Source organism: Pithys albifrons, chromosome 3 (genome assembly GCF_047495875.1).
Source record: "Pithys albifrons albifrons isolate INPA30051 chromosome 3, PitAlb_v1, whole genome shotgun sequence".
Classification (NCBI taxonomy): Eukaryota; Metazoa; Chordata; class Aves; order Passeriformes; family Thamnophilidae; genus Pithys; species Pithys albifrons.
In genome coordinates this window covers 38,147,681-38,174,720 of record NC_092460.1, presented here as the reverse complement: position 1 = coordinate 38,174,720, position 27,040 = coordinate 38,147,681, and the positions used below count along the sequence as shown (strand labels likewise).

General features: G+C 42.0%; 1 protein-coding gene across 3 annotated transcripts in view; it reads left to right on the top strand.

Annotated features, from left to right (window-relative positions):
- Nucleotides 1–27,040, top strand: part of LRP6 (LDL receptor related protein 6) — a 150,068-nt gene that overhangs the window by 69,677 nt on the left and 53,351 nt on the right. For all 3 annotated transcript variants that reach the window (XM_071551427.1, XM_071551426.1, XM_071551428.1), the window contains exons 4-7: nt 5,150–5,346; nt 6,094–6,225; nt 17,034–17,430; nt 17,902–18,073. In XM_071551427.1, coding sequence (XP_071407528.1) covers nt 5,150–5,346; nt 6,094–6,225; nt 17,034–17,430; nt 17,902–18,073 — 898 coding nt within the window. The remainder of the gene's footprint in view (nt 1–5,149; nt 5,347–6,093; nt 6,226–17,033; nt 17,431–17,901; nt 18,074–27,040) is intronic.

Below are 27,040 nucleotides of genomic sequence, written 5' to 3'. Positions count from 1 at the left end.
AAACATCTGTAGTTGACTGCATGGGATGCACAAACACTGTGATTAGCCAAGGTGTATCAACAGAGCAGCTCATCAATACTTCTAAGAATGAAATGGCAAATGCAAAATTAGTTCAGGAACACAACCCTGCTGAAAGCAAAGGAAGAGCTGTGTGAGTCAGGAAGCACTCTCTAGTTAGTGGATCTACTGGTGTCCCTTCTTCTCAAGTCCCTCATCTCCTCCCCTTATGCCAGGGGCCCTTCCACCCACACTGCCTGTCATAGTGCTGTTTGCCTGAAAAGTGACCCGCAGAATGGCTTCATTTCTCAATCATGGTTTCATTTCTGATTGACTTTTTTGAGAATTTCATTGCAGGTGGGATTTGAAATGTCATTGCTAGACCTCTTATTTGTTACATAGACTTTCTGGAAACACATGGCAGTTGTGGCTTAAAGAAGTGGCAAAGACAAAACACTTTTGTCTTAAAAGAGAGCATTATATCCCACAAGTCATGTTTCCTGCTTACTTTCCAAGGTAATTAGAAGCAGACTTATCTTCTGACAGGAATATTTGAACAAGCATTCGTGGTAAAAATCCAGGTTAGTTTTTTGAGTTTGCTTTGCAAATGTTTTTGTTAGGTTGGCAGGAGAGGAAATCTTGTGAGCTTCTGAGGAAACCAGAGCTCCCTCCTTGAGGCAGCCTTGTGGCACGGTGTGGTGTTTTATAGTTGCCTCTTAGTCCTTCGTCCTTCATCTGATGGCATGTGGGATTCATGGTTTGAGTGCTTTGGCCACTTGCAAGTATTTCCAGCTGTGACAAGTCAAAGATGTGAAATTCATGCAATTTTGTAAATGCTTAAAGCATTAAGCAATCTGTCGATGGAGAGAGAGATTTTGTTTAAAATATTGTAATTTGTTTCATGCAGTCCTGTTACATTCTTTCTTTAACATGATGAGCACTTGAAGCAGATGAGGGGTTTTTTTTCCTCTTTTTGATAGCCTAGGAAATGGTAATAGGTATGGGATCCCCCACAGCGACACTGGAAAAATTGAGTGAAATATGAAAGTGAAAATTCTTGCACCCTGCCCTGGAGACTGAACACAAGCAGCCTCAGGGATCCCCTAAAAGAAGTTTTGTTACTCAGAAGCTGGAGTGTTAATGGTTTAGAGACATACAGGGCAGGACATTTAAAGTACTCCAGGTTTTCTGCAGGTGTTCAGTTCTTGAAATTAGAGAACTGTAATACAGCCAGAATAGAAGGGATTTGGTTAATCGAAAGTATTTGCTTGTTGCTGTTGTATGACTTGTTCCAGTCAAGCCTGGGCTGATAATGTAGTTGCCACCAAAGTGCTGTCAGGTCCCATCACTCCGGTTACACCTGCAGTGCTTTACCTGTGTCTTAGTTTGAGGGAAAAACCAAAATGTTTACCAAAAAGCAGAGGAGAGGATTCCTCCAAAATAATCACGTCACTTCTTATTAAATTTTTTTAAAAGTAACTTGAATTAGAAAATGGATATAAGAAGGATAACTGTTCTTAACTACTATATATATACATATATCTGTAGATAGAGATATAACTGTAAACAGACCAGAGCAAACTACTCCCCAGCACCAAAAGTAAAACAAAAGAGAACAACCCCCCAAACGGGAGGTTCTTCTTGGATGAGTTCTATTTATGGACAGTGTCACTGTCACACCTTGGCTGGCCGCGAGGTGAATTCTCAGTCCTTTCCCAGTGAGGCAGAGACAAGCAGTGAACACTCACGTGGGCTCTCTCTCTGTCCTTGTCCTTTGTTCCAAATGAAGAAGGAAAGGCTGTGAGCGGAGGAGTGATGATAATCCCCAGGAATCTCTTTGCAGTCTAAGTCGGTCCCAGGGAAAGAAAACAAACGTGTGCCGTGTGTCTCGAAGCAGCCATGACTCCTTTTTCTGTCTCTGTCTCTCTGGGGTCGCTGTCACGGTGGGGCGGGGCGGCTGCGACGCTGCGGGCGAAGGTGAAGCCGGAGCAGCGACCCGACTTGCAAATGCTGAACCAGGAGAACAGCAGAGGCAAGAAAAAAAAGAACCAGCTCATTAAACAGCAGCAATAGCAGCGAGGAGCAGGAGAACGGCTTCTCCCCGACAGCAACACACACAGCTGCAGCAAAAAACAAAATAGACAGTGCAAACCCCTTCCCCCACCACGCCTTCCCCCAGTCAGCCCTCCACCCTAAACGATTAAGCAGGAATTGGTAGCAGTTGACTACTTCTTTTGTTAACTAATGGCTTGGGGAATTAGTGGCAGGGAGAGAATTTTTTCCTTTAACATCACAAAACTACAACAACCTGGTACCCAGATCAGTGGTTTTATAAGTGAGGCCAGAAATGTGGAGACTTCTCTGCTCCCCAACCCCGAGCTTGTGAAACACATTATAGGTGGGAAGCACCGGCTCCCAATAATTTTATGCGGCAGTTGAGTACTACAGCTGGTGTTCTGGCCCTCTTCATCCACCTGGGTGTACTTAATAAATATTTGGTCAAGGCAGAAGTTGGGACCCCTCTTCTCACTTGCCAAAACCAGAGCTGTGCAGTTCCTACCGTAGGTCGTGCTGAAGCATAACTGCCTCACAGCAACCATCAGAAGGTCATTTCTTGCTCTCTGTCTTCTTCCTTTTCCTGTTTTCTAATTGCAGCCCTTTCCTTTTGCTCCTCATTAGGCTGTGGAGAATTACTGAGCACAACTCAAGCTACTGTTTCTGTGCTGACACATCACGTGGCTGGTGTTTCAGCAAAGCTGTAAGTGTGGCCTTTGGAGGATGTTCGAAGAGGGGAAAAGCCTCTCTGGCTTTGCTGACTGAAAGTGAGCCAGCACCCTGTAGGGGCTTGCTGGAAACAAAGAGTAAAGAGTAGATATTACTGGTAATATTCATCCTAATGAGATGCAAGAAATACACACTGGCCCAAAGACATCTTCATGTGTCGGAACCTTATGTCTGCTGAGAAAAATATCCAAGTTGAAAAGTAATTGCTTCAAGACTGTGACTAAGGGTACAGACGAATGAAGTGCTCTTGAGTCTCTCTGAATGCGGGCTGGTTTAAATAAGGGTCACAGTTCACCTGATGCATTGTCATATGAATAGATGGTTGGCTGAAAGTTAGGCATGTCAAATAGCAGCTATTGTACTTAAAGGTTTATTCCCACTAGCACTGGTGAGTACTAAGGACATGTAAAATTCCTCTGTTGGGGTTTTGGGGGGTTTTGTTTGTTTGTTTTTTAAGGTAAGATAGAATGCTTCATAGTAATGTGGCTTCTCCTGTGCATGGGAATGCTGTCTTTAGTGTAGGTTTGGTTATAGTGAGAGTTTTGGACTTCTGTTGCTTCTTTTTCATATGAAAAATGTCATAAATTTGTCATAAAGACTAACTCTCCAAGTCTGCTCTAAACTAAAATTATTCAAATCTGAAGACATTTAGAGTTTGAGCATGGGTTGATAAAATTGTTTACAGAATTAGAGTGCCTTTGTGTTTGTGATGGTGCAGGAGTGCGTTGTTTCATTCTGGCTTCACTGTTTCACTGGTAGGTGTCAGCTGTAAATTCTATTTTACAATAGTCTTTGGTGAGATGGTTAGTGGGTGCAGTTAATTAAAAGCAAATACATACCTGACTCCAGACAGAGATAAATAAAAGATAATATGTCCTACTTTTGAATGAAAAATACCAAGAAATAGAAAACTTTGTTTGGTGTAGAATTGGAATACCAGAGTGACAAGTAAGGGAATATACATTTTCTTCTCATGAGCAGAAAAAAATAAAAGCTTTACAGAAGTGCAAGAGCGGTAATGACTGTAGTCTCCTTGTACTCAGAGTCATTGGCAGAAGACACCTTCAAGTTTCTTGCTTTAATATACTCTTCTGTTATAGTTTAGCAGAAAATATTTGGAAAATAAAAGTGTTTTTGTTGCCTGTTAAACCACTGCAGTTAGACTGATCTGCAAAAGTGATGAGTATGGTGTGGGGGTGTTTTCTCCATAAATATATAGGGATATATATATAACTCTCTTCCCTGGAAGAAGAAAATTAGAAGGCTGATGTTTGTAGTATGCCTTATTCTGAAGAAGTAGCAGGGCTGTGTGTCAATCCCTTACGCTTTCAGTTTGAGAAATAGATGGTGGTCCCTGCTGTTCAGCAGGAGCTTGTGTATGTAGGAACACGTCTGCTCATGCAGTCAAGAAGAAAGAAGATGGGAAGAAGTGCTTGTGTGGCCCTGCTTTGAGCAGGGTTTTGGTCCTCTCCATCCTATGTTTTTTTTATGATTCTGAATAAAGTAACCATAAGAATTGAGCTACTTAATTCAAGTTCTGAGGAAGTTTGGTACAGATAATTAGTTTCTACATCACAAGAACCTGGAAAAACTGTCTTTGGTAATGTTTACACTACATTTTTGTGATTGTTAATGAGCATATGTTTGTACATATTCATAAAATATATGGGTATACTCTTTAATTTCGTTTATGAACCTGGAGAGAGGCAGTGACCCAGTTTGTTCAGAAATTATTCCATTACCATGGCAGAAGATCACTAGAACTCTGTTTAATGGCACTGCTTATAATAAAAACATTAGCTTAATAATACCATAATAATGAATCATGAAAATCATGAAAAGTAATTTTAAGTTACTTTTTTTTATAGTGAAGCTATTATCCATTAGAGAATTTTTTTAATGGTTCAAAAGAGCGAAACTGGAAGAGATGGATGGACAAGTCGAAGAGATGAATAGACAGCTAATTGAGCAGTTTGTCTCAGTTTGAAATGTGCTGAGGCTGAAAATGGTGGACACCATATATCAGCAGGTAGAAGTCAGACTTGCATAAAATTAGCTGGCATTCCCCCCACTCCACCTGGTGCCACACAGCCCTACAGATACTGAGTGTTCAAGGAGCAGTAAGAAGTAGCCACACACTTAAGTAAGGATTTCAGTTGGCATTTCTTGGGTATCTTAGCAGCAGTAGGTGGCTCAAAATTAGTACTCCTGTATTATTCCTTCATACCATTCCCCAAAGTGGGGGCCGTGTATTTGTTCCCCAAAAATAAATATAAAGAGTGCAAAACCTCTCACAAAAGCTTTGTTCAGGCAGAACTGTAGTATGAATTGTGTCTGAGCATTCGTTTTCTTCCCTGTACTCTATTAGGCAAGCAGTGGTTAAAGGCTCCCTTCCACATCCTTTTGCTTTGACGCTGTTTGGGGATATGTTGTACTGGACTGACTGGAACACACATTCAATCTTAACCTGCAGCAAGTACTCTGGGGAGGACCTGCATGAAATACATTCCAACATCTTCTCTCCCATGGATATCCACGCTTTCAGCCAAAAGAGGCAGCCAAATGGTAAGCTGGTTTTGCTTTCCTTTTTTAACTGCAAGGTGGAACTGATTTGCAAAAATTAATCTTTTTGGATGGTGTTGGCTGGCTTCACCTACATCATGATGCAATTTTTCTGATGCAGAGATTGGGCAAGACCGAAAGAAAAACCAGATATCCTCTACATTGGTTTGGGGGGGAGGGTTAGAGTGCAAGAAAAATCCCTGTCTCTTACTTTTTTCTGCCTGACCCATCTATCCTCTTGTTGTATTCGTTTTTGTTTCCTGTGCCATGACTTCGGTCAACATGATATTTTTATTTTTTGACACAACAGTTCCAGTCTGGAGCGTAGTGTTAATTTGGCAGATGACATTAAGCAGGAATAGCTCTATGTAATAACCACTGTCTTAATCATTGTGTTAATTTACTGTGTTTGCATTTTGTTTGTACCCATACAACCTACTATACATTCAGCACCAGTATGCTGAATAACTTGTAAAAATCAGAAGGGCAGAGCTGAAACAAGCTTCATGTCTAGAGCTAAGTGTCACTTTCCCAAGAAAGGAAACCTTGAACATCTGTGCATTTTGGTACCATAAATACCCCACTACTCAACATTTGGAAGTAATTTTTTCATTTTTCTGTGTTTATCATTTCCTCCTATAATCTGTGTGGCTGCCACTGACCCTACCACTCAAATGCCGTATGTTTTTTAACACGAGATGAGGTCATTCATTATCAGAAACATTAATCTGTGTGATTTATGTTTAACAGCTACAAATCCATGTGGAATTAATAATGGTGGCTGCTCCCACTTGTGTTTGATGTCTCCTACCAAGCCCTCTTATCAGTGTGCATGTCCCACTGGTGTGAAACTTCTCGAAAATGGAAAGACCTGCAAAGATGGTAGGATTTGTTTTTAAAAAATCCTTTAGACTAAGAACAAAATAGCTTTTGGAGGGAAAGGGATTCTTCCAGCTTCACTATATAATGCATGTTAAGGGTGGCAAATTCTGAAATCATGTGTGCTTTTACAGTACAAATAAGAGGAATTGGAAAATGCCCTTTACATTTAAAAAAAGAAAAATTCTCATGGCTAAAGGGCAGGTTACCTCCAGTTACAATACTTAAGGTGAAATTCTCTCTCTGTCACTAACTCCTTGCAAGTTTTTTGAGGGCTCTGTTGTTCCTTTTTCTTAGAGAAAAAGATACCTACTTCCTCTTTTGTCTCTAAAATATTTCTGACATTTTTGATTATGAATTAGTGTTGGGCTAACAGGATTGCACAACAAACCCTTTTTAATTTTTTTTTTAAATCTGATGTCCATGTATTATACACATATATATATTTATACGTGGAATCTCTTTTCAATTCTCATGTGTGGTTAGGCACCTACATCTGTAGAGAAGTGAAAATAATGCCCTGGGTTTAGGGGTGTTAAGGGTGTTTCAGACTTAAAACCCAAGACATGATCAAGACTTACAACTGCAAGTACTCACTCAAAATTGCTTTTAGAGTGTCATTGTGGGCTGATGTACGTGATTTTAAATTGTTACATTTTTAAAGTAGAGGTGTTGTGATGTTGTCCTGGAGTTGCAGTAGTACATTAACAGAATCAAAATTAACACTGGCAGATAATTAGCTAGCTCATAAATAACCATCTTTCATGCAGATCATTTCTCCATGACAAAGGTAGAAATTATAAAGCAGAGCTTAGTGTAAATAAGCTAAATAAAATGTATATAGAAACAAATTTTTAACTGGAGTTTTATATTTTAAAAATTCTTCTACACTTGTCAGCAACTGTTCAATGTTTGCTTTAATTTCGTGCTATTTCATGCCCTCTGCTGATTATTTTTTATTGTCTGTGTGAAACTTGTTAAAATAGATTGCTGCTTTTATATGAAAAACAGTTCCCAATTTAGCCTGTCAGGATTGTTTGTAAGAATTTACAACACACAAACAAGATGTTTTTCTTCCATTTCCATTGGTATAAGGAACCAGCTTTAATAATACTGCTCTGGGTTGCTCATATGTAGTCAAAATTTGACATAAATTCATGTGCTTTCTTTGAAAATACTTGATATGCACAGATAAATTCTTTTGTGGCACCTGATAACACCAAAGCAATTGTTCCTTAATACAGGCATGTTTCCAAAAGCAGAGGTGACAGAAAGTCCATGCAGGGGACGGGGAGTGATGAAGGCTCCCCAAGGCAGTGGCAATGGCCCCAAGGCTGCCAGAGCTCGAGGAGTGTTTGGACAATGCTCTCAGGCATACGGTGGGATTCTTGGGAGGTCCTGAGCAGGGCCAGGACTTGGACTTGATGCAGGAGGGCTCTGCAGAGGAATATGGATAGACTTGAGAGATGGGCTGATTCCAATGGGATGAAGTTCAATAAGGCCAAGTGCCGGGTCATGCACTTTGGCCACAACAACCACCTGCAGCGCTCCAGGCTGGGCACAGAGTGGCTGGAGAGCAGCCAGGCAGAAAGGGATCTGGGGGGACTGATTGACAGGAAGCTCAACATGAGCCAACAGTGTGCCCAGGTGGCCAAGAAGGCCAATGGGATCCTGGCCTGGATCAAAAATAGCGTGGCCAGCAGGCCCAGGGCAGTGACCCTTCCCCTGCACTCTGCGTTGGTGAGGCCACACCTTGAGTGTTGTGTTCAGTTCTGGGCCCCTCAGTTCAGGAAAGAGATTGAGGGGCTGGAGCGGGTCCAGAGAAGAGCAACAAGGCTGGTGAAGGGACTGGAGCACAAGTGCTGTGGGGAGAGGCTGAGGGAACTGGGGGTGTTTAGCCTGGAGAAGAGGAGGCTCAGAGGTGACCTCATCACTGTCTAGAACTACCTGAAGGGAAGTTCTGGCCAGGTGGGGGTTGGTCTCTTCTCCCAGGCACTCAGCAATAGGACAAGGGGGCACGGGCTCAAGCTCTGCCAGGGGGAATTGAAGTTGGATATCAGAAAAAAGTTCTTTCCAGAGAGAGTGCTCAGGCATTGGAATGGCCTGCCCAGAGAGGGGGTGGATTCACCACCCCTGGAGATTTTTAAACTGAGATTGGCCATGGCACTGAGTGCCATGAACTGGTAAAGGGACAGGAGTTGGACCAAGGGTTGGACTTGATGATCTTGGAGGTCTTTTCCAACCCAATCGATTCTATGATTCTATGGTTCTGTCCTGATGAGTCCCTTCCAACTCAAGATATTTAATGATTCAGTGATTTTCTGAAGGTTTGGTCACTTGCCAAGCGTAGGTAGAATAGAAAGTTTCAGCCCTATGTCCTCATGGCATGTAACCTACCAGAGGGATGAACTGACCTGTGCTAAGCGATGAATGGCACCTTTCTACTTTATCGAAGTAAGTTGCCAAAGGTAAGTAGAGGAACGGTATTAAAAAACCCTCAAAACCTTATTAAAAGGACTTTAACTCCTCATGCAGAGATATTCACAAGCATCAGTTCACATTTTTAGCCATTTCTTGTGTCTCAGAATTTATAATTGTTGCTCTTTTCTCCCACTCCCTGAACATGAGAAGCCAAACTGTATGTTCCTAGTTGGCCATAACATATATTTGGCTTATAAAATATAAGCTCCACTTTATCAGAAATTTTGTTAACCAATTTGCTACAGTACATTGTCCACTTGTATGCAACAAACTTTATACAAGAACATTTATCTTATGTGATGTTGCATTTTAAGTTACCCTTCTGCTGTTGTGTCTTTTGAGAACACTCTGCCTCTCTCTTTTCAAGAAAAAAAATGAGAGGGAAGAGCGGAGAAAACATGAGTCTCTGTTTAGCTTGGGCTTAGAAAGGAGATAGCACATAACACAAATGAAAGAAGATACTCAAATTATGCATCAGATCAATTGGTTTTACTTAACTTTGATGATCTTGTGCAGAGCTAATTTCTCAGACATGCATGTGGGAAGCTCAGCATTTAGAGCTGAGCATACCCCAAAACAATGAATTTGTTTTTTCCACTCCTCTCTCACTGAAGAGAGGTGTGGGTGGTGGGCTTAGGGCTTTTCCAAGTGACCTACAACTTTCCAGAGCTCTTCAAAGCAGAGATTCACTGGAATTTCTTCCCATAATTGCCAAGGCTACAATTAATGATTCGGAGAAGAGAGGAGAGCATGGCCATTGAACAGAGCCAGACTAGACACAGACTAGAGTTCAAGATGTAAACCTGTACACATTTGTGTGGTGACTTCCTTTCTTAGGCTCCTCAGTGACCCCTGAGAAGTATATTTCTTTTCTCTTTTGCAGGTGTGTGTGGTAGGGAATTGATTCCCGTTTCTTAGGCTGGGTTTTTTTCCCCTTGTATTTGCCTACTATATCTGCTGTGAAAGTAGAGCTGAACACTGAGAACTGAACGTTTTTACCTTGGATAGTTTCAGTATGTAGCTATTATGCTGAAATGCTGAAACCCTGAGTGCTTAAATCTCTGTTTGCAATTAGAGTGTGTACATGACTGTAGGCGAAGGAAGGAGAGACTGGTGACTCAGAAGTGAGGAAAGGTGAAAAATGAGGCTGAGTTTCTCTTCTTTAAGATGGTTTTGCCTTCTAGCAGTAGACTAAAATCAGACTGGTTCCTAAACTGAATTGTTTCATGATAGAATGAGCCCTTTTGAGGAGAGACTTCATTTCATGCTGTGCTGTTGAGAGTACTGGTCTGGACTGAAAAGATTTTGACAGGTGAATTTTGAGTGTGTGTTTCTGGTGTTTGCAGTGCTTTTGCATTGACAGATGATCCCAACAGCCAAAGGTGAGCCTGGCTGACCCTCCCTGAGCAGTTTCTATGACAACCTAGAGTTTTTGAATAATCTTGGTTTCTAGGAAATCTTTTCCTCCCTTGCCTTTCTCCCAGTGTTAGTTTCTCCATTTTCTGTAGTTTTTTTCTCATCACACCTGAGAGGAGTTTTACTAATTTTTATAAGATCTATGAATGCAATAACACACAAACACACAGATACCCCAATTTTGTAACAATTCTCCATAGTGTTTCAGGAAAGGGTGATAGCTTAGAATAAAATTATCTATTTTTCTGATAAATGGTAATACAAATGAAAACAGTTAAGTAACTGAGATGTGGGCTTCTAGCAGGGTTTTAGTCCCATTCCCTTGTTGCCTAGGTGAAAGTTTGTAAATCTCTCTCCCTCAAAATAAAAAGAATAAGTTTTTTCATGTCCAAGTATTCCTCCATCAGTAATGTCTGAAGCAGAAAGCCCTTTCTGAGCACCCAGGCACTTCTACTAGAGACTTTTTACCTCCTCTTGTCATGTTGGTAATTTATTGTTCTTCTGCAGAACATACTGGGATTTCTCTTTTTCAGTATTATGTGCTCTGCTGTTCCGAGTTTGGCAGTGCTACATTTAAATGATCTTTTGATAGTTGTAAATCAAACCTAAATTTTCTTATAAAAATGAGTTTGTCATAGGAGTTACATTCTTGTTAGTGCTTAAAGATCTCTCCATCCATGTGCTCAGCTTATCTCTGCCTGTAAGAAGTTTTACTTGTGTCCCACATTTGCTACTGCCAATTCTAATGTGTGGTTTGTACTGAGAAAACCTGTGGTGGCTTCAGCTGAGCAAGGTGATGTGAGTTTCCTCATAAAGAAAAAGCACTACTTTGGACTTTGATTTCAGCCTTTCTTTGGACAATCTGTTCTCTTCCAGGAAAAGAGTCTTTATTTTGACAAAGGATGCTCACATTCTATTTTGCTTGTCAGCCTGGAGGCAGTAATGAGAATTTTGCATTTCCTTTTGCAGTTTAGGGCTGCCCAATGGGTAATTTGCTGTCCTAGTTTAAGGGAAACCAAAGTGTTTACCAAGACTAGAGAAGGGGGGGACTCCTCAATAACCACTTCACCCCTTATAAAATTTAAAAGGAACTTGTAATTAGAAAATGTATATAAGAAGGATAACTGTTCTTAATTACGATGTATATAGATTTAGATATAGCTATGAACAGACCAAACTACTTTCCCAGCACCAAAAAAATCAATTCCTCAAAACTGTAATTCCTCCCGGTGCAATTCTGTTTACGGACAACAGGTGACAGTGTCGAACCTCAGCTGACTGCAGGGTGAATTCTCATTTTTTTCCCTAGTGAGGCAGAGACAAGAGGCAACATGACTCATGTTAGGGAGGGATGGAACCTTTCCCGTGGGGGAAGAGCAGACTATCTCTCTCCTTGTCCTTAGTTCAACTTCCAGTTGAGGAGTGGTGGTAGTTCCCAGAAATCTCCTTGCAGCCAGTATTAGTCCCCAGGAAAGAAAGTCTACAGTGTGTCCCAAAGCAGCTGTGACTCTCTCCTCTCTCTCAGGACCTCAGGGTGCCCAGAGATGGAGAGGGGAAGGCAAAAAGCAGAGCCAGGTGTTCTCACCAGCCTAGCAAACAGTGGCTTCCAGTCACAGCAGCTGCCCAAAACGAAGTGAGGCCAGCACACAGGAAGCCTCTCCCCTTCCCAGGTGCTGGGGGTCTGTTTCTCACCTCTGCCCCACCCTTAAGTTGGAATCTAGAGTCATCAACCACCTCTTTGTTCTCGGTCCTGGCACTTCAACTCCCAAAACCCGGTCCTGGCACTTCAACTCCCAAAACCCGTGTGTTAGTAGGGAGAGAAAAATTCCCTGAAGGACCCCTCCGCTTTCTTTGTTTGAACCTTTAACATTTGGCTTGTCAGGAATAGTCACAATCCTGATTTGACTGCACAGATCAAGATGTTAATTTCACACCCTTACTCTTTCATTTCTTTTAAAGGAAAAAAAACGTGATTAGTTTCAAATGCATGTTCTTCTGCCTTTGTCGTTCGGAATTGAGCTTGTCTAGATGAAAAAAATTTGTATTGTTGTATCAGGAACTCTCCCACAATAGTGACTTTACAACTGGGGAAAGACATTTCGCAATTAAATGTTTTGGTCCAAATGTGAAGAATTATATTTGGGATGTATAAATGACCTTGATTTCTCAGATACAGAGAATGCATTATACATGTCTTGGGTCTAGCACTTCTTATGTATGAATTCCTAAGTGTGTATCTGTGTAGCTAAGCAACCTCAGCAACCATTGATGGTTTTAAAATTCAGTAACTTACAGGTGACTGAAGCCTGAGTATCATTGAGAACCTGTAATTAATTGTAAATGTTAGAAGGGCATTGCACTTAAAGCTATGCCATTGCATGTATCTGCATGCTTGCCCTGTTGCCCTTTTCTCTTCTTTCCCTTGACTTCAGCTAGCACATAGATTTAAATTATTTAGAATTTTAATAGTGATTTTTTGAGGAATGTATTATTTCCAGAACTAATGTAATGTACCATGCGTGAGCTTGTAATCCCAGCTTTCAAAGTTCTTAATAAAAGTAGGCTAAAGCTCTCAAAACTGAGAGTCTGGAGTAAAGCTTATATGTCTGTATATAGATAAGTAAGGGACTTGCTTTTCAAAAAATTGCTAACTATCTTGAATATCCTGGGACTTGTGGCACTGCTAAAAAGAATCTTGAGCTTAGTCACCAGTTTGAATGTTTTGGGAATTTGCAGGGTTGTAAGATTGTGTGGGAAATCAACATGGGAGGACCTGACTTTTGATGGGGGGAAGCAGAATGTTTATTTCATTTATGCTTATTCTACTTATGCTCATTTTTTATGCCTATTTTACTTATGCTTATTTACCTAGGACTAATGATAATACTTATTTTCTTATTTTACTTATGCTTTTATGCTTATCATGGAATTTGCTTAGTTCACTGTGTAACATGCAGCAAAACCCACTCACTGTCCTCGAAGGTGCAATACCAAGGGGCCTGGACCAATTTAAACAGCCAGGATACCCCATGATAATTCAGAAAACGTGTCAAAAGAACAAAATAAGTCCACTTAGACCAGCTAAAGTTGCCAACAAGACTGGTTTAAAAAAGTTCACAGGAGGAAGACACCTTACTTCATCCTCAAAGACCACCACTCTGAATTACCCAGAAGAACAGCACAAGGGCAAGAAGGAGTGACATGAGGCGGAGAAAATGGAAATCAGTTCCTGAGACTCATTATAATAACCCTGCCTTCTCTCAGAAAATAATGTTTATGCATGAAAGAAAAATAAATATGTATAACTTACTTGCATATAAGCCCTTTGTTAGCTCAACCAGGTGCGCATGTTTTGGAGGAGCTTTCCCCCATGCGCCCTGGGCCAGAATAAACGTACCTCTCTATAACCTCAGTGGATTACAGGGTTTTTATTCCTCAAAACACTTTAAATGCAGGACAGCCTTATTCTTGTTTACTCTGCCTGCAAGCGTGTGCATGGGACCTTTGTCCACGGTAGTTTGAAGGCTGTGAGCACACATCTTGGCACACCTGGTGGTATGTGCTCTCAAACCCAGCACTGTATTTGAGATGCCCTTGTGCTACAGGCATGTGTCTGTTGGATGCAGTAGAGATTGCCAGTAGGTGAAAGAGAAGGCACCTGCATGGGCAGTAACCTGCCCCAAGTCTCATGTGTGTTTGTCTAGGCCACTTCATCCTTATATGTTCGGTTTGAGGTGTTTAAAGGGAAAGCTGCCTCATGTCTGCGTAGGTATGCTGAGGTCAGAGTTCTGGTTGCAGCTTTCATGCATCTTTTGAAATCATCTAAGCCAGTTAAGATTTTAGGTGTTTTATGTTTGTGGCTCATTTCAGTTCTCCTAATAGGTGCTGGTAAATTGGAGAAGGAAAAAAAGATGTGGTCATGCAACCTGCATTGTCTTTTTCTGTTCTTTTAGTCTTTCTTTGAAATATGATTCTTTACTCATGATATTCTCTTCATCGTGCTCATCTTTAGAGGTTTGATTTTCCTTAGAGAGGCAAGAGTCAAGAAGTCTGGAGATCTTGCTGTCATCTTAGCTTTTGCATCCTAACTAGTCTTTGGAATAAAAGTGAATAAAATCAATTGATTTTGTTACATCCTGGCAACCTTGAGCAGTCTTCTGACTGGTGGGTGGTCAGTGCCTAGCCAGGTAAAATTTGCACAGCTGGTGTTTGCCACCGTTTTGAGAACACCTGTTGTGTTTTGTTTTTATCTTGACTGCTATCAAAGTGGTAATGGGATCAGTCCATAAATACTCCCAGCTCTTGGATTTGTTATTTTTGCTGTTATCAGGACAAACCTGAAGGTATTCAGAATGATCTTTCCCTCAGTCTGCCTTGAGGTGAGATGCTTCTCTGCTGCTAGGTTTCTTTCTCCTGAAAACGACTGTTGATCTAAGGAAACAGCTGAGGTGATAGTTTTGGAATGGTTGGGTAATAAATCTGGAGTAAGCTTTAAACTTTTTTTTGCTTGATTGGAGGGGCTAGGGGTGGTGTTTGATCTGGGATTGGAATGCTATCCAAGACCCCAGATAAAGACCATGAAATTCTTAGCTTGGGGTTCCAGAGTGCAATATGTGTCAGCTGAAAGCGAGTCATTTCCCAGTGCCAAATTAAACACATTTGACTAAGCAACAGAGTTGCAGCCCGAAAGCAGGATACTGAAGCTGTTGAAATGGGCTGTCTTTGAGAAGAACGACAAGGTCGATTGGTCAGTTTTAAGGGTGAGTTTCAGCAAGAGCATGGTTATAGTCAGATGAGCCTTTCTGGAGACCTGGTATTGGTTCTTTAAAATGATTGTCAGCTTCAGCTAGAGCACACAATTTTTTTTAAAATTATGCCTTATGCTTTTTCTGTATGTGGTAGACCTCATACGGCTTTTTAACTGTTTCAAACTCTGAGATTAGTGCATTTGCTCAACCTTAGCTTTACTTGATAGTGCAAAAATAGTATTATTGTTTGGGAGTTTTAATATGATTGTCATTCTTTTGTTTAAAAGGTATCTTGGATAAATGGCCATGCAGTTGGTAAGAAAAAGTACCAGGAGTTTCTTACTGACTTGAGCCTAAGTTGTTGGTGTTAGTTATGTACTAATACTTTATATGACTGTAATGCATCTGTATGCTTGAATCTTGATTCTGAATTGTTCGTTGCACTTAGTAGCAGCAAATACAGATGTACATACAAAGTGGCTGTGTCAAGATTAGTTGCTCCTGTAATTATAAAAGAACCATACTAACATGCCTGTTTACCATTTTCTATGTCACATGCTTTACAGTTGTTTGGAGGATACATAGACATGTAATTACAGGTTCCCCCTTCCTGATTAACCAATGCATACGAGTTATTCACTAGAAGAACAATTGAGTAGTGTGCATATATATTTCTGAACACTGGGAGTTTTAGAGCAGAGGATCCCAAAACTGGTCTTAATCTGTGCTGGACTACCAATTAGAAACATTTGTAATAATATTCTCAAATTCAGTTGTTGAAAGGTGCTGTTTCCTGCAGCACTGTGAAAGTGTCTTAGATGTTTTTAACACTTTAAACTTGCTGTAAATGAAGCAATGGCTACTTTGGCATCTGTCCAAAATTTGGCATGCAATGAGGTTTCAACTAACAGCAACATCAGTTACTGTCTTTTTTAAAAATAAATTTGGCATCAGACACCAAAATTCTTCTTTCATCACCAGCCTACATACTTCAGTTACTGCTCTTTCTGTTTTCTAGCCCATATTTATACATTTTAAGATCAAGACTGTGACATGGACAGAATGGGATTGCTCATTTTCACTGCAAATTCACGCATTTATTTTTGTAAACCTTCCTCTCCCCCACCTCACCCCCCCATCAATCCGTGCCAAACCCTTTCCTCTCTGAGGAGAACCACTGCACCACACTTTCCCTGCAATTATGCATGCATTTTTCACCTTAGCTCAGGCTTCCCTGAGGCCTGAGCTGTTCTTATCTCCTTAAGACTCCAAACTGATAAGCCACTGCAACTGGAATGGGGTGTGGTGGTTGTTTGTCCTTCATGACATTGAAAACTAGTGACAGAATAGAAAATGAAATGAAAATTAATTAGATTAGACAGTAAGTGCAACTGTCATTGATAGTACCATTAACCATGCTATGTTGCTCATGTGAAACATCTTCTGCAGTGCAACCTGATCTTAGTTATTTATTGTGATTCTGTCTTTGGACTCAAAAGCCAGCAAGGCTTTTGTGTGCTTCAGCTCAAAATTACTTTATAAGACGCTGTTATTTAACTTAATGTCTTCAATAAGCTTGTTCTCAACAAATATGGAAGAAAATGACAGCCCTCCTGCTCTGCATGGTCATTGGGCAATTGTCTGTTCCCAAATCTGCTTGCTCTGATAAGAGTTTCTCAAAAAAGATTGACTTGTGGTGTTCTATGTTATGTGTGTTCCACTTCTAAGAAATTGTTGAAATGTGCAGCTTGTTTGTCATAATTGTACCTTAACCAACAGCAGCAAACAGTAAGTAAATTATTTATATAATTGATTTTCCATTTAGGAGGTTGATTTGCATAAAAGGTCAGCATCATTGCTGCATGTCTATTTCAGTACCTTTGGAGGGAATGATATGGATAGAAAACACATCCAATGTGATATACTCTGGACAAGGAAATGACCACTGAATTGTCTCTGTAAACACCTCTGACTTGTCCTGCAGAAGAACAACCTCACACTTGAAGCCTTTGAGTGGAATTCTCTGTTGGTGCCCAGCAGTTTGGTTAGGTCCTGTGAAATCAAGGCAGCTAGTCCAGCTTGTTCCAAGCGGCACAGAATCAGGTTTGCTATTTACAGGCTTACTGCAGTGTTTGTAAGATGGTTGTGTTTGTCTTGTTCATGCAGGTGCCACCGCACTGCTGCTTCTGGCCCGCCGGACAGATCTGAGGCGAATTTCCTTAGACACCCCAGATTTTACAGACATAGTTTTGCCACTGGAGGATATCCGTCATGCCATTGCCATTGACTTCGATCCTCTGGAAGGATACATCTATTGGACTGATGATGAAGTTCGGGCCATCCGCCGCTCATTCATTGATGGGTCAGGTAGTCAGTTTGTTGTTACAGCACAGATTGCACATCCCGATGGCATTGCTGTGGACTGGGTTGCCCGAAATCTGTATTGGACAGACACTGGCACAGATCGTATTGAAGTTACAAGACTTAATGGAACCATGAGAAAAATCTTGATATCAGAAGACCTGGAAGAACCTAGAGCTATTGTGCTGGATCCCATGGCTGGGTGAGGAGCTGTTTCTGAACATTCTTTAAAATATTAGTCATGCAAAGAGGATGATACCTCTGTCTGCTTTATGTAGGTCATGGGATGCAAAGATAAATTTCTGAGCCTTCAAAATGAAAATACTGGGATTCCTTGAAAGTTAAGGTTCTGAGGCACAGGGACTGCTGCTCTATTTTGGCCACCTGGGTAGTCATGTGTCTTTATGTTTCATTCTTTTAAAAAATATTTTTGGGATTGCATGGATCTGCTTGTTTATTGTAGATAGTAGTCCTGCTGAGCAGACAGATACAGGAGTTTTGTTTAAACAGTGTGTGTACATGCCAATTCTTTCTAGATAAGAAAATATATTTGTTTTAGAAATGTAATTTTCTGCATGCTATGTGGTTTTGACGAAGAGTAGTCCAGAAGAAGCTATGTGGATGCTGAAAGTTTGGATTAATGAGAGTTCTTAAGATTTTGTTTCCTTTGCAGGTACATGTACTGGACTGACTGGGGAGAAATCCCAAAGATCGAGAGGGCAGCATTAGATGGCTCAGATAGAATTGTGCTGGTGAATACATCCCTTGGGTGGCCAAATGGACTGGCACTGGATTATGCAGAAAGCAAAATATACTGGGGAGATGCCAAAACAGACAAAATAGAGGTTTGTAATTGTACTTGCATTTTTGATTCCATGAAGTTACAGAATGTAGTTACTCTACTTTTCTAGGTGTTCATATTCTGTTATAACCCAAAAAGGCAGTGGGGTAGTGGTTGAGTTGTGTTTTAAGAAACAGCTTCTTCTGTTAAGAAACAAGAGGGTTTTTTCTCTGTCTTTGGGCAAGTTACTCTCTATTCTTCCCTCATTTTTCTGTGTGTAAAATAGAAACTATATCCATGTAGGAGAGCTCTCTTTCCAAGAATGTATGATGAGGGTTTATTAAATAAGTAAATTCTTAGATCGGCAGGGGAAAGAAAGCTTTTTACTGGAGTTAATGTTTGTAGGTTAAAATAATAATCTTTCATTCTTTGCCCTGCTCAGCTTAGATGCTAGTAAAACATATTTTAAAGAAATAAATCTCATTTCACATTTATTCGTACTCACTGAAATCCTCTATACTTTGCTTCTCCTTTATTTTATTAGAGTTTCAGCAAGGGGATAGATTTTCCTTTCTTTCTGACATGTCCTGTTAAAACTCCCATTTAAAAAAAACCCACACTTTTTCTTCTCTCTCCCATTGAAAATCTTCCATTTATTTTGTTGTGTAACATTGATGGAACAAATCTGACATTTATTATCTGTCAGTCTTTGAGAAAATAGTATTATTTAGTATTTGATCAAGCTTCTCTTGGAAGCAGAAGACTTGAGTATGCCTGGTGCATAGTAACACCATCTACCTTTGCTATATCCTGGTAGATTTGCCTTTCTTTTGATGAATTACAGCTTTCCTTATCAATGCCTTACCATTGCAAATAATTTTTAGCACTTAACATATTAAGCATAACATCTTTTCTAGCCTGACAAAATTGTTTTTACCTATTTATAACTGTGAATCAGTCAAGGTGAAGCCATACTCATGTGCTGGAAGGTCACATAACTGTTTGTTCTTCTTCAGAGCCAAAGTAACCCCAGTCCTGCAAGGTGAGTTGCTTTGAAGAAGTCCTTGGGAAAACCTCAGGGAGCAGAGTTTTCTTTGTTTTGAAAGCAAGATTTGTAGTCTATAATTCACCTAACATGACACCAGCTCGGAGAAAAGAGGCAAAAAAATTTTTAGCTATGCTTAGAGATATATTTATAACAGATTGAGCACTTCAGCCCTGATACTGTCTTGGACTTGAATGTAGTTTGCAAAAGGGAAGTTAGACGTTCTTCACTGTCATGCTTGCCAGAACATTGAGATTCCTTATTTATTAATAATGATTCTATTCAGTGCTGGATCAGTTTGTGGTAGAAATGTTCATCTAGGTCAAACATGAGCTCACTGCTGCCTTTTTGTCAAACTGGCTAGATCACATCATAGAATGTTATGCCAACATTACAATGTCTGTGGCAGGGCAGAAAATATCTGATTTGGCACAAAGTCTTTTGGGACAATTTCTATTTCATTGTTATTAAATCATCGTAAGGCAGCAGAATGAGTTTGTTCCAGGTTGTCATGTAACATCTATGCAGAGCATCAAGAAGATTATCATCCTAAGGTTTCAGAATTACTTGTTGGGGATTTTTCCTAAGAGTCTCTGTGTTAGAATTATGATATTACTGCCACTGCTTTTTATAAAAAGTCAACATTTGTTAACTCTTATCAACATACGGTCAATATGCAAACAGTCTGACTAAAACTTTTAAAGCAACAGAGAAGAATTTCTCCCACAGTTTTTCTTTGGTGTTTTGAATTTTAGTTTTGTTTGAGGATGTGGGTGTGGTTTTTTTTTAATTGCAGAAGGTATTCATTTAGGCACATGTGACAGAGATCTATAAAATCATGTATCAGGTGACCAACACTTCCCACACACACACCTTTTTTGACAGAAGAAAATGGCCCTTGTAACTAATGTGAGGTGATGGGTGCAGAACAAACAAAAGCAGATGGTTCTTCAAACATTGTGTGATAAGTTGTGGAAATGGTTGTAGATGTTAAAAGCTTACTTGTGGTACTGGGAAGACTGGGTGAGTTTGTGGAAGGGAATTCCACTGCAATTTAGTGGCAAATAGAACTGCCTTCTGAAACACAAATTTCTGAAGTGTAAATTGCTGTAGAAGGAAGAGTCTTCATGGGAAGTTTGGTCATGCATTTGCTTTATTATGGTGTTCTCTATGTGTAATTTTTGTTTATTCTATGAGAAAGGATTCTGGGAGGGGTGGACCTTTGGACTGAACCCATACAGTGTCTATTTGAAGCCATTCTATTCCTTAAATGTTTGGGGAATTTTTATTGTTAGCTTGTTGTATTAGATTTAGGGAAAACTTCTTCTTTCTTACATGCGATATTAGTGCTTGATAACTGCATTTCAGAGGGGCAAAAATGGGTTGAAAATCAATGACCCCTGATAGTCATCAGCACGTATGGTCACTATGGCTTCTGCAATTAGTAAGAGCATGGAAAGGCTCTATAGGATGAAGTGGGGGAGTCCCTCCAAGAGAATAGTTCAGTCTAAAGTAGATTTTTTTTGTCCCACCTGTCATGATTTAGGGATGGTACTCCCCAGTTCAGTGCCCCCACCAAGACTCTCCAAACCACACGCCTGTTCTCTCGCTCCCCTACTTTACCTTCCCTCTCCCACTTGCAGCGGGATGGAGAGAATTGGAGGCACAAAAGGCTCATGGGTTGAGATAAGAAAAATTTACTGTAAACAGCAATGCGATAAGAAAACCAACAGTAACAGCAACAGTAATAATGAAGGAGAGTGCGAGAAAGAAATTATTCATGTGGAAACACCCAGCAGCAGAAAATACCTGAAGGCTCCTTCCACTAGGTTTACTCGACCTTCCAACTATATTTGTGTATATATATGTACACAAGCACAAGTATCATTTCTGTAGTCAGTGGCTGTCCCTCCAAGATGTCTGTTGAGTTAATTGAGTCCATGACTGTGGGTTCTACTTGACCTAGGTGTCTTCCAGGGCAGGAGGACTGGTGTGCCATCGACTGGTTGCCAGCTGCATCAGGAGCTGTGTATCTGGAGCAGTCCATCCTCATTGTCCGTAGTACTTATGGCACACAGTGGCAGTGTCATTCAGAAACCAGTGGTGTGCAATTCAACATTACAGACTGCTCTTACCCAAAAATCAAATCTCCCTGAGGCACACATCATGTTTCCCCATCCCTCTGCGTTACCCACCAAGTGCACCCAGGTTCCTTGAGCAAAAAGAATCCCACAGAGGGGTTTGCCTTTGCTTGAGGCAGGACTAATTCAAACTGTCTTCCCTAACACATTCCTCATACGCACCACAAGGATTTTATCCCCTTCTATGGTTTGGATTGAGCAGGGCCAGCTTGACTGGTGTTAACTAACTGAGTGGCCTTTGTTAAATGTAGATCCCAGTATTTGAAGGTCCCACTGCCCATTGCTTTCAATGTGTTTTTTAACAGTCCATTGTACTGTTCAGTTTTCCCAGAGGCTGATGCATGATAGGAAATATGATACGCCACTCAATCTTTGGCCCAGATGTCTATGAGGCTGTTTTTTAAGCGATTCCCACTGTATGACTCAGTTCTTTCTGGGGTGCCATGTTGCCACAGGACTTGCTTTTCAAGGCCCAAATGGTGCTCTGGGCAGTGATGTGAGGCACAGGATGTGTCTCCAGCCATTCAGTGGTTGCTTCCACCATTGTCACCACATAGCACTTGCCTTGGTGGGTTTGCAGGAGTGTGACGTAATCAATCTGCCAGGCCTCCCCATGTTTACATTTCAGCTATTGTCCCTCATACCACAGGGGCTTCACCTGCTTGGCCCTGCTTGATTGCAGTGCTTGTTTCACAGTTATGGATAACCTGGGAGATATTATCCTTAGTTAGATCCACCCCTTGATCACCAGCCCATCTGTATGTTACAACTCTTCCTGATGACCTGAGATGTCATGGACCCACCAAGCCAGAAATAATTCACCTTCGTGTTGCCAGTCCAGATGCACCTGAGACACTTCAATCATGACAGCCTGATCCATCTGTTGCAATGTTCTTCAGTAGCCTGACGTGTGCATTTACATGATGTACTTTTACAATCGGCTTTGCTACCTGGACAGTGGTGTCTTGCTACAATTCAGCAACACTCTCTTCACTGCCAACTGGTCTTCTGCCATGGGTCTAGCCACCCCCACAGACCATTTCCTATCATCCATGAGTCAGTATAGAGATAGAATGTTGGCCATTTCTCTTGTTCAGCAATATTGAAGGCAGCTGGATGGCTTTTAGCTCTGCAACCTGACTTGTCCCTCAATAGCTCTTGCAACTTGCTGTGTAGGACTCCATATGGCAGCTTTCCATTTTCCCTACGATATGGCGTGAACTGTCAGTGAAGAGAGCATATTGCTTTTCATTTTCTGGTAACTGATTATATGGTGGGGCCTCCTCAGCATGTTACCTTCTCCTCTTCTGATGATGATAATCTGCAATTCTCACCTTCAGGCCAGTTTGTGTTGATCTCTGGACAACTGGGGTTTCCTATTTGAGTTTGTTGTGCAATCCACTTACTCCATGTAGCATCAGTGGCGTGATTTGTGGAAGGGACTTTTCCTGTGGACATCCAGCCTGGCACTGGCAGTTGGAGTGCCAGGAGGAGCTGTGCTTCAGAGCCAGTCACTTCTGAAGAACTGTGCTTCATAAGCTGCCAGAATCGTTTTCAGTTGGGGTGTACAGGCCTCAGATCCTTTGTATCCCCAGCTCCAGAATCCCAGGGGTCATTCTCAAGTCTCCACAGGTACTTTTTGCACAGACTCCAGGAAGGACTATTCTCCCTGGCTGCAGTGTAGAGCACATTTTTCACATCTTGTCCTGTCCTGACTGGCCCAAGGTCTACTGCATGAACAGTCTCCTGATTAATTTGAACAAAAGCCTGTTGCTTTTCAGGACTCCACTTAAAATCATTCTTCTTCTGGGTCATATGATAGAGAAGGTTTACAGTCTGACTGTAATCCTCCAAAAACCCACAGTGCCTACAAAAGCCTGTGTTTCCTTGTTGCTGGTTGGTGAGGATGTAGCTGTGATTTTGTTGACCTAATCCACAGTAGTCTGATTATATCAATCTTGCCATTTTACTCCTAAAAATTGAGTTTCCTGGGCAGATCCCTTGACCTTACTTTCCTTTATGGCAAAAACAACCTTCAGGAGGACTTGGATTACCTTCTCCCCTTTTTCAAAAACTTCTTCTGCTCTTTTGCCCCATACAATGATGTCATTAATGTATTGGAAGTCTGAAGCCTCACCCTTTTCCAGTGCAGTCTGGATAAATCCATGGCAAATAATGGGGCTGTGTTTTCACCCCTGGATAGTTGGTTCCAGGTGTACTGGACGCCCCTCCAGGTGAAAGCAAATTGTGCCTGCACTCTGCTGCTAAAGGAAGGGAGAAAAACACATTAGCAATGTCAATGGTGGCACCACTTTGCTGCCTTGGACTTCAGTTCCTTCTGAGTTCAGCAGCACTCAGTGGTACTGTGACTTCATTCAGGCCATGAGAGTCTACTGTTAGTCTCCACTGGACTTAGGCATTGGCCACTTGGGACTGTTAAAGGGTGAGAGAGTCTTGCTGACCACTCCCTGGCTCTCCAGTTCATGAATCATCTCCTGGGTGGGAGTCATGGAGTCCCGGTTGGTGTGGTATTGCCGATGATGCGCTGTCATGGTGGCAGTCGGTGCCTGTTGTTCTTCAACCCACAGTAGAAGGCTCCTCTGAGAGACCAGGCAAGGTATTCAGCTGTCGGATTTCCTCTGGCTCCAAAACAGGTATCCCAAGAGCCCAGCAATGGCCTTTTGGATCCTTGAAATACCCTCTCCTGAGGTAATCTATGCCAAGAATACATGGGGCCTCTGGGCCAGTCCCATTGGGGTGTTTTTGCCATTTGTTCCTGATCAGGCTCACTTCAGCTTCCAGTACAATCAGCTGTTGGGATCCCCCTGTCATCCTGTTAGGATCCAATTATTAAATGACACCTCTGCCCGAATTAAGGTGCAATCGAGACCATACGCTAAAGTCAACAGTATGGATTTTATCTAACAGTAGAGATCAGGTAAAGAGAGATAGAAATAGAGAGAGAGAAGAAGGGGGTGGGAGGAAGAAAGAGAATAAGAGAGAGACAGAAATTAAGTATATATATCACCACAACATGGATTCCAACAGCATCCTACTGGTCCTTCTTTACCCTGGTCTGTTCAGTGGTGAGAGTCCCCAAATCATGCTTCTGGGGTACCACTTTTACACAGTCCAAGCTCCAGGTATTCATGGGGATAGGTGCTGTTCCCACAACTTGGTATCGCATGTGTATAAGGACTTACTTCCTTTCCAACAGCTTGCCATGGTGGGAGTTTTGTCCAGTGTGCTTACATTCTGCAGGTGGAAATTTTTGTTGGATAGGTTATCGAGATCTGCCTTACGAGGCCTGGCTTCCTTTTGTCGCCAGTCAGGTCTGTGCCACAGTCTGCACAGTGCAATTCTGTCCAGTGTGCTAACTCCAAAACTTCACCTCTGTTTAGGCCTTCCTGTTTGCCATCTGTGGTTATCCTTTGTCGTGGCTTATCCTATGAGAATTTCCTTCTTTGACAGTGTTTTGAGACAGTTCATTCTGCTCTTAAAGTCCTGACATAACCTGGAAAAAGAGATGAGTTTTACCCCTACATATCTCAATGGCATCAGGGTACATTGTGCCCCACTGTCAGCTAAAGCTGTCTGACGTGCCATGAGATCCACACAGTCCAATAGATCTGTTTGCTCCTTTCCTCCACCTGTCTAGAGGCAGGGCCCTTTTAGTCCTTGATGCAGTACTCATTGGTCGCTTCTTGTAAATAGGACCTGGAGGTCCCTTCAGGAGGATTGGAAGTAACATCAGCCTTCCTATTCTGTCTGAGTGAGGACTTGCCTGGAAACTGGAATTTTCCTTGAAGAATTTCCTGTGGTGGATGTTCTTCCTCTCAGCTGACGCACCTGTGCTCCCAGGGCAGAGGTGTTTTTCCCATCCCACTTTGTGTTCTCTCTATGGTTATGGATGTAAAACCACAGGTTGCCTCGTGGTGTGTACCCTCTCTCTTAGCAGGCTTGTTCCTAATAGCAGAGACTGTGGTCTAGACTGACAGGGCCTGGGACATTTCCAGTCCAGTTTGCTCAAGTCTTTCAAATCTCTCCACAGTCTTGAACAGCCTTTCCACAGCTGAGGCACAGGTGAGTAGGGAGGAAAAAAGCTGATGTTCATATTGCCAGTTGAGTAGTGCCCTGAAGCCCTGTTTGTTCTCCTCCTTTCAGTGGCATCAGTGCCAAGGAGTTGGTGTACAACAATGGTGTGCTCTGTACAAAGTTCCACCCCATGGATTGTGTGCACTGGACCTCATCTGGATCTGCAGGGAACGCTATTTGAATCCCCCGGGATTACCTCCAGCACAGCTAATTCTCTCAGGAATGATACCTTTCTCATTGGTGTTTCACCTGCTTGGGCACACTACTAGGACATCCTTGAGAGAATCACTTTCCCTTATGGTTGACAGGAGTTGCCTCCAGAGCCTGAGAGTTTCTGTCCTCTTCCCAATGCCCACATCCCGGGTCAGGGATTCCAGGTGCTTGGCTTCACTACCATCTAGTTTCATACTGTGGGCCACGATATTCGAGCACTGGAGCAGTCAGGTCACTGGGGGCTCACCTGAGTGGCAGCTGAAATCCTTTCACATATCTCGCAGCTCACTCAGGGATAGGGATCTCTGGCCCTTCGTCTTCCTCCTGTTCTGAGGGCCCTGCTTTCTCTTCATCCCTCACTCATTTTGGGTTACTTCTTCTGTAGAGGGGCGACTGCTACTGGCACAGTTGTTCAGCTGCAATCTGAGTGGCCACAGTGCCTGTTGGTCTGCTCTCTTCCTCCTCATCCTGAGGGTGCTGTTTAGTGTGAAGCAGTGTCTGATAAATAGTAGCCAGGGCCCAGCATATTGCATAACTTTGTGCCTCTCTGGAGCTGCCACAGCATTTTTCTTTCACCTATTTTCTCACTTTAACAGGGTTCTGTAGTTGTTCAGGCATGAATTGGAGTGAACAGACATGAATTGAATGAGAGAAGTCCTCCTCTAAATACTGTTCCATGTCCTTCCACATTCCATGCCACTCATGGCTATCCAATCCTCAGGGCAGATCTCTGAAAGACCCTCCTAAAAATCTCTTGTAACTCTAAACATGTTGTGGACTGCACTGAGGAGACCTGGCAGACCTATCAACAAGAATATGCTTTCCTTAACATCCAAGGGGAAGTGCAGAATCCTCAAAAGCTGTTTTACCAGGCCTGAGCAAGGAAAAGGGGGTGAAAAGCTGGGGAAAATCATCCTCTCCTGTTGCCCCCACAGCCTGGGTACGATTATTAATGGACTCCCCGAGATAGCACCCAAGGTAAGGACAGGAGAGCAACACGTCCCAAATGACCCTCATTGCCCCTGATGTTGTCATGTCATAAATTTACATCCCACAGCAGAGCAACAAAACAATACTGATCCCTCTCTCTGCTCTGAAAAACAGCACCACCATGGGCCCATATGGGTATATATGCAGGGTTAGGTACCACATGAACAGACCAATCAACATTGTGACTGTGGTTCTGTACTTAATACAATAAATGCTTAGTTCAGATTTACTTCCCACATGGCCTGGGCAGATCTATTGCTATTTCAACCGTTGGAGCCCAGCCAAATAAGGCTGTTGTTTTTTAGGAATAGTGCTTCCACAGAGACTGCAAGCCAAGCTGTGGCTTCTCACTCCCCTCCTCTTCCTCTTCCCACCCCTCACCCCCCCTCTCCCCTGCCCTCCACTGCTCCCTGCCAGCAGTGGGATGGAGAAGAGAATTGGAGGCACAAAAGGTAAAGATCATGGGTTGAAATAAGATCAAGATCAATTACTGGAAACAGCAATGAGGTAAGAAAACCAGCAGTAACAGCAGCATTAGTCATGACAC